Source organism: Brassica oleracea, chromosome C2 (genome assembly GCF_000695525.1).
Source record: "Brassica oleracea var. oleracea cultivar TO1000 chromosome C2, BOL, whole genome shotgun sequence".
Lineage (NCBI taxonomy): Eukaryota > Viridiplantae > Streptophyta > Magnoliopsida > Brassicales > Brassicaceae > Brassica > Brassica oleracea.
The window spans coordinates 41,950,957-41,959,768 of NC_027749.1; the positions used below are offsets into that span (position 1 = coordinate 41,950,957).

The 8,812-nt window shown below is 36.1% G+C and overlaps 1 protein-coding gene across 1 annotated transcript; it reads right to left on the reverse strand.

Annotated features, from left to right (window-relative positions):
• Nucleotides 1-3,083: 3,083 nt before the first annotated feature.
• Nucleotides 3,084-3,911, reverse strand: LOC106324273 (glutathione S-transferase T3-like). The gene has a single exon (XM_013762271.1). The coding sequence runs from the start codon at nucleotides 3,909-3,911 to the stop codon at nucleotides 3,084-3,086; it is 828 nt and encodes a 275-aa protein (XP_013617725.1).
• Between the last annotated feature and the right edge of the window lie 4,901 nt (nucleotides 3,912-8,812).

The following is an 8,812-nucleotide window of genomic DNA, read 5'->3' on the forward strand; positions in this document are numbered from 1 at the left end:
GAGATTTTATTTCTATTTTGGATTATTAATGAAACGTCGACGGGTTCTAACTCATACAAGATTTTTCAGTGGTGTATTTTTTTTTATTTACCTATTTCTGATATTTTTTTTGTCCACCATAAACTATTTTTAACAAAGTCAAGTAAAACCCTAAAAATAAATAATTTTGCAACCGTATAATTTTATAAATTTTTCTCGAGTTATTAATTTTTTTTAAAAAAGTAGTCTATTACAATTCTATATTTTGAAATTAATTTAGGTAAAATAAGAAAATAATTTAATTAATTGTTCGATAAATTGTTAAATTTTTTGAATTCAAATTTTATATTTTGTTCCTTACACTATTTGTTTTATATACTAACAACTACCTAAGTAAATACTAAACAACTTCATAAACTTTATCTTTTGAACATGAAAGCGCTAATAACGCTAATGGTCGATCAAATCATTACGAAAATAATGCATATGAATTCGCCGGCCATTCTTATATCAACTTAAACAAACTGTGTGACTTTCAAATGTTATGTTCATCACCATTATATACAACACGGAAAAACAAAAGTGGAAAAAATTAAACGACAAAATCCCGTACACAAAACTACACAACGATCAATAACTTATCCGGCTCCGCGCTTGCGCAGAGGCTATACCCCTAGTCAAATCAATATAAGAGCACCTCCATCCATAGAAACTTAGGTTCTTTAGATAAATTTAAGAGTTAAAAAGGTGATTTGAAAAGCTTAAGAACCTTGGTTAGTGCTAATTAATTTTTTGACCTCCAATGGGAGAACCTCGTAGGGATTCTTAAAATTTTTATTTTTAAAATAGAATGATTTAAATAAAAACATACATAAAAGTTTTAATAAAAATGACATAAAAGCATATTAAAAATACAAATACAAATCGTGAACGAGAAAAAGTCGATTAGTTGAAATCTTGATTTGTTCCAAATTTTTGCCATATATGCTCAACCAAATCATCTTTCAATTGTTGATGTATTGTATTATCACAAACTCGATTCCGAATGCTCATCATATTGCCGAGATTTGAAGGCATATCTGTAGAATACGTGAAATCCACTTGTGAACTTCGGTTTGAGTCCGGTTGTGCGAAAACTGATACATCAAACTGAGTGTATCCATCTCGTTCGTCTTCTACGATCATATTATGTAAAATGATACATTCTCTCATTATCTTTCCAATTTTTATTTTATCTCACAAAAGAGCGGAATTTTTGACTATGGCAAATCGAGCTTGCAAGACCCCAAAAGCACGCTCGACATCTTTACGTACAACTTCTTGATGTGTAGCGAATAAGGATGCTTTCGGACCTTGCGGAAGTGGACTAGATTGGACAAAAGTAGCCCATTTTGGATAAATACCATCTGTGAGATAGTAAGCCAAATGGTACTCGTGTCCATTGACAATGTAATTAACTTTTGGAGCTCGACCTTGTAATATACCATCAAAAACCGGTGATCGATCAAGAACATTGATATCGTTTAATGTACCTGGAGGTCCGAAAAATGCGTGACATATCCAGAGGTCTTGTGAAGCTACAACCTCTAAAACGATTGTTGGCTTTCCTGATCCACGTGTATATTGACCTGTCCATGCGGTCTGACAATTCTTCCACTTCCAATGCATACAATCAATGCTTCCTATCATCCCGGGAAATCCGCGTATATCTCCAATATCGAGTAGTCGTTGAAGATCTTCGGGCGTGGGTCTTCTTAGATACGCATCTCCAAATAAATTTATGATTCCTTGAACAAAATGTTCCAAGCATAACAGCGCGGTGGTCTCACCAAGTCGGAGGTATTCGTCGACCGCGTCAGCTGGGCAACCATATGCCATCATACAAATTGTTGTTGTTGCCTTTTGTAACGCGGAGTGACCGAACCTTCCCGTAGCATCTCTTCTTTGTTGAAAGTATGAGATTTCAGCGGAGAGTCGATCAACAATACGAATGAACAAGGGTTTGTTCATTCGAAAATGGCGTCAAAACATGTGAGAAGGATATGTTGCATCTTCACTAAAATAATCGTTCCATAACTGCATGTGTCCTTGTTCTCGTTGTCTTTCAATGTAGGCTCGTTTCTTTTTTGACCTTGGTGCTTCTTGGCGATTTTCATGATGAATGAGGAGATTTTCGAATTGCTGATCGAAAATTTGATCAAATCTTTCATCCATTTCGTCGAAATTATTAGAAGAAGAAGATGCCATTTAAAAAAGATAAGTGAAGAAATGTGAAGACCAAATTGTTTCTTAAAGACAATTATTTTGTTTTGCTCACATGTGAAGAAATGTGAAGAAACAATAAAGATAAGAAACAATAAGGAGAAGAAACAATGTGAAGAACAAATTGTTTTGTTTTGTTTTGTGGTTGTTTTCTCTTTGGTCGTTTAGAAGTAGAAAGATAATAAAGGAGATGAAACATGAACTAGAAAATCTGAAGTTGTAAAGACAAGTTGTTTCTCACAAGTTTGATTTGTTTCTCATAAGTTTATAAAGACAAGTTGCAACACAACACTACTCTTCACGGTTCGGTACAACAAGGTTCGGTACAACTTAAAAACAGACGTGAAACATATCACACAAGTTGTTAGTTCACGGGATACAAAACACAACAACTTTTATTACATCAGACATATTGTCTTCTTCTGTCACGAGTACAAAACACAACATTACTCTTCTGTCCCATGTCTTCCACCTGCAATAAAAAAACAAAGAGAGCAAAGAGGCTATTAGACACGAGATACACAAAGCGAGCAAAGTGACAAAACATCAAGCTTTATTACTACACCAACAGACAAAACATCAAGCTTTATTACTACACGAGATAAAGACACGAGATCATTAAGCAGAAACTACAGACCCGACATTAAGTAGAAACCATAAGAAATATTATACATAAGCATAAAGACACAAGCATCAAGCAATAACCAAACTACAGACCCAACATTTAGCATAAAGACACGAGATTAATCATAAAACAGAAACCAAACTAACTTGCCATTCTAACTTGACAACATGTCAATTATTAGTTTGTTTTTCAAAGCGATTTCTAAGTCAGTGAGAGGCTATGTCTTGGCAATGAGGCTATCAATCAATTTTTGCTTGTTAAGCTTCTCCTTAAGCACAAAGTCTTTTTCCCTTATCTCCCACATGCTCTGCATCTCCGCTGCCTCTTCTGAATTCGTTGCCTTGCTTTCACCTTTGGCCTTTGCAGCTTTGACACCAACAGGCCTTGCTTCATCCTCTCCTGCCACATAGGTCGACGACTGTGCACACTGGTCATTCAACTTTCTTCTTTTGGAGCTAACCTTGTCTTTAGTAGCAGAAGCTCCACACCATTTCTGATCATGGCGACGCTCCAACCAGGCATGCTCGAGTGCAAATCTGTCATTGTTATCGTTGAAGAATATAGCATGAGCCATTTTTAACACATCATTCTCAGACAGCCCACTGAACTTCTGTTTCGTTGCAGCTTCGTAACACCCTACAAACTTACAGACACCCTCGTTGATCTTCCCCCACCTTTGTTTACAGTGACTAGCCTCCCTCTTTTGCATTCCCACAAGCTTCGAACTGGATGCAACATAGGCAGCAATGCGTTTCCAAAACGAAATTGCTTTCTGCTCATTACCCACCACAGGATCTTTGGAGGTGTTCAACCAAGCCGAGATGAGCACAGTGTCTTCAGTTGGTGACCACTTTCGTCTTGCTTTACAGTCAGAGACGGTGCGTTCATCGTCGTTTAAGTCTTCGGACCATGGTGTACCGAAGACAAATGCATCAGACGAAGATATCTCTACACTAGGTTCACGAGTGACAAAGGAGAAGGAGTTGTTTGGTTGTTGACTATTTAAGAGGTTTTGAAAGCTACAACCATTCGAAAATGGATCCATAGCGTAGGAGATATGAAAGGAGAAGGAGGAGAACTGAAATGAAATCACAGAGGAGAAGAAGGAGGAGAAATGAAATTGCAGAGGAGAAGGAGACATGAAAGCTTGTTCGGTTTTAAGAAATTAAATAACAGAGGGAGAGTTGCTCGGCTTTAAAAGCAACTCATGTTAATGGCAATCAATGTAGGTAAGTAAAACTAAACCAACCAATAAAGTTATTGTTTCTACCTAAAACTAAACCAACCAACCTAATCTATGTCCATTTAATTCCAACCTAATCTATGTCTAACAAGCATAAAAAGGATTGTATACTTACACGCATTAAAAGCTTTGTAGATGTTTGATCCGCTTTGATGCTGTTTGATACCTTTTCTACTGCTTCTTCAGTATATCTACTCTCTGCAATTATCAAGTAGATCATCACTATAATAAGTAGAGTGAAAACTAATATAATGTAGGTTGTGGGGAAGAGGCAGAGATACCTTTAACGCCTGATGGTATTCAATGAATCTTGTGAATTTTTCAAGCCGGGACTGAGCAAAATCCATCTTCTTTCTCAACTTTGCCATATGCTTTTACATCTGCAATCACATACGCATAAACCTTTCATGAGCATTACCCCACAGTAACAAAACCAAACAATTTAATAACAATGAAATATATGAAAGTCATTTTTCAGTGTTTACAGAAGCACGAACCTTTCTTCACGTTGTAGTCTGTTGAGTTGATTGTAGATAGAACGTCTATTAGGAAGTTTTTATCAGGGACATATCTCCTTTGTTCTTCCTCTCTCCATGTAATAAGAGAGACAAATAGAGAAGAAAAACAGAGTCAAAACTCATAATCGAAACAAAATATTTGATTCTAAATGAAGGAATTAAATTCACGGGAACAAATAATTTGAAGAAACATAACCTTCACGGTGATTGGATGGACGCCTTTGGAGGAGAAGACCGACGAAGAGAGAAACGGATCAATCATCATCTCCCTTGGAGATTTCGACAGGGACGGAGACGAAGAGAGTCACCAACCGACTATTGGATTGCGACCGAATCGAACCAGAGAGAGATGGAATCATGGACGAAGACGATGACGAAGAGAGAAAGCGACGAAGAGAGATCGACGAAGAGAGATCGACGAAGAGAGATCGAGGAAGAGAGATCGACAAAGAGAGAGCGGCGCAGAGAGAGCGGCGCAGAGAGAGCGGCGAAGATCGACCGGCGACGAGCCGGTGGCGAAGATCGAGCGGCGATGAGACATCGACGAAGAGAGAAATGAGAAGATATATCGGCGATATCGAAGAAGAGAGAAAGAAACCGAATACGAAAGAGAAGAGAAGAGCACACCTTTCCTCAAGCCAATCTGAACCCGCCATGTATGGGGTTTTTACCGCTTCTACAGCCTTCACATAAAGGATCAGTTCTGTCTCTTTTTTCCATTTTTCATTTATTTTTTCCTTTATTGGGTTAGAATCATCATTAAAACCCGTGGTAGACCTGCTCTAAGTATTACATAAAAGTGAATGAATTAAAAAATAAAAAAAAAAGATTAATTAAAAATCCACGAATTACAAAGTATTCCTGAAAAAAAAGATTTTATAGAGTAGGCACGTATATTAATAATATAATAAATGTTTACAATTAAACTAATTGTTTATTTCACTATACATTTTTCAATAACTATCAACCAATAGTATTTAATTAATTCAAATATTTTCAATTAATTTTTCTTAAAAATATACAATTTATCAATATTAACTACTAAAAATATCTTAAAATTCTGAAAAAAATATTATTTTGGAACAAAAAAATAACTCTAGAAAATCCTAATTTTAGGAACAGAGGGAGTAGGTACTAAATTATGTTATTGAGGTTTGAACTTTCATAATTTACTCAAACATTCACACACGTATTAATTTTATATCCATTTAATATTCGGATCACATCGGTTTATGAAAATCGTCCAGTATCAATATATATGGCTCTTAGTCTTTTTATATGCACGATAAAAACAAATTACAATATTTTGCATCGTGCTAGTCTAATAAAAGAGAAAATAATTGAGAAATCATGTCTAGAAGATTTGAGAAAAGGGCAAGAACAAAACTTCACATGAATTTAAATAATCTTTTAGATTGAAGGCCACTTGAGCACAGCATATAACAAAAATGCCTTTCCAAAACAAGCAAACGTACATTTTATTAAAACCAAACAACCACTTGTATACAGTCTTTTTACAAGAAATCCATTTACTGGATTTTACGAGGGCCATATTGTAGTTTGCATAAATTTGTCGAGACTCTAGTAGTTTCTATCTATTAGTAACATATTCTTACATATAAAGTTATAAACTAATTAGTAGATGAAAGGAGATTATAAATAGATAATAGATTAATGATAAAATGTTGTGAATAAGTACAAAGAAGAAAGTAAGAACACAGAGAAAATTGTGACTGAAGCAAATACTCATTCTACAATTTGTATATTGATAATGTGTGTACAATTTACAAGTTTTATCATCCATTTTTTTTTTTTTTTTTTTTTTTTTGTAACTGCATTCATAAATCATCCATGTTATACAGTCTCAAACCGTATCAACAATGTCAAATCTCGATAACGAGTCAATTTTCATTGCGTCTACGATGGTCACATTCACCTATGATGATCATATTCATCTACGATGTCCGGTTCAACAAATGTGTTTTTTACTAGTGCAATTATATTTATGTAATTTCTAGAATTAACACAAAGATAAAGATACAAAAAAAATGCTAATTTCAAGTGGATGCGTAACTGAAGTTGTTTAGTTTATTTAGCTTTGAACGGATTAAAAATCTTTTTCGTGATACTACCGATAATATGTGTGGGAATATGAGAAACTCAACATTTTGACTGTTGATTAGTTCCACGAAAATGTTGATCTTAGTTAGTGATACAATCGGTATGCGAGTAAAACTGTGGTCCAGCATTGGTATATTTTGATGCTCGGATCTTGATGTGAGAATTCACACACGTTCTTTCTCATCAAAATTTGAAATATACGTTTAAAGAGTTCAGAACTTTTAGATAAAGAAAGATATCGATCGAGGTATGTGACGTAAACGAGAAAAATAAAAAGCTTTAATTGCAAAAAGGCTTCATATTAATAAATTATTTTAACATTTCCAAAAAGGTTTAGTCGCAAGAAATAAAAAGGGATATTTTTGTCGTTAAGTGAATTGCTTCGTCGCTTTCGGAAGAAGAATGCATGTTGGTCGATCTTAGATATGCATTCATTGAATTTCCTTCATATCCACTCTCCATTATTTAGTTTTGATTTAGTTTCGGAATATTTGCTTCCTTTTCCAAATAATATTCTGATGCATTGTTATTTAAACAATAGTATATGATACTACGCCAACTTTTAAAAGTTTAGATGTTCATTTCTAGATATCTATTATATATATAGTTTAGATTTTAGAGTGATATTTGTAGTTTAATTCTTTTGGGTTCGGATATTTGATATTTGATATTTGGATCCATCGTAAGGCCGTTAGATAGACCATTTGTTGGTTTTTGATGTTAAGAGTTTTTAAGGCTCATAAGACAAATGTTGTAGTATAAATGATTGTCGAACCAATTCTAAAGGATTTCAAAGCAATGAGAATGCAAGTACTCATTTAATCTAAGTGCAACCGATAATTTAAGAGGTTTCTAAACTAATGATTAATGATAAATGAAATGACTTTCTTACTAAGGGAAAAGAGAACTCATGGGCATAGGGATTAGACCTTGGGTGATCAAGTATCGAACTAAGGATGGCAAATGATCAATCAAACTATCGACCTTAAACCTAGACACAATTCTAAACAAGCTCTATGTCTACATGAATGCTCATTTGCTAACATATCTCAAACATCAAATGTCTTTGGCAATCATTACTAACAAGTCTATTAGCTATATTAGCACCTTTAACAACAAATGTCTTTGGCAAAGTATACTAAAAGCCTAGGAGAGTTGTCTCAGACATTTCATCAAACACCTTTTAGGTGGGAAATGCCTATTGATCAACTTTTGAGTGGCCAACTCAGAAGATGCATTATGAATACTCTACTAGCAAGGAACAAGAATGATCTACACTAAAACATCCCTTAAAAACATAGGTTTTGAAAAGTAAAAACGTGCATAATGAAATGACCAAAAGTCCCTTAAGAAAACATGAATTCGGCCAAACAAATAGACGCGAAGCGACCTCGGCACGTCGCTGCGAGAGGTCGCTCCCGGGTCGTTTCTCCTAGAGCGACCTGGTTGTGTCGCTCCGAAGACGTCGCTCCCGGGTCGTCCCCTCGCGAGCGACCTGGCTGTGTCGCTCTGAAGACGTTGCTCCCGGCTTGCTCAGAAACCATAAACGCGAGCGACCTTAGGGTGTCGCTCTAGGAGGTTGCTCCCGGCTTGTTCGTCGCTCTCAAATCGACACAACTAGAGCGACCTCTGGGTGTCTCTGTGGTGAGGTCGCTCTAGGAGCTGGAGCGACTTTGCCTTGTCGCTCTAGGAGGTCGCTCCGGAGCGTATATGGCGAGCGAGTTCATGGCGTCGCTCCAGACGCTCCAGTAGGTCGCTCTGTCTGGAGCGACTTGAGATAGTCGCTCTGGGCTGGTCGCTCTGGTTGGAAGTGACCTTGGTAGGTCGCTCTGAGAGGTCACTCCAGGCAGTACTCGTCCAAAGATCACTATAATCACCTCTTTTGAGCTCCAAATGCACCCAAATGTCTCCAGGGACTCCATGTGGTACTCCAATACCTAATAGAGACATATGTATGCAAAATGCAACCTAGACATGGCTAAATCCTAATCTATATGATGAAAATGCACATGAATAAATGGATAAAATAATGTAAATATGCAAGATATCAACTCCCCCAAAATT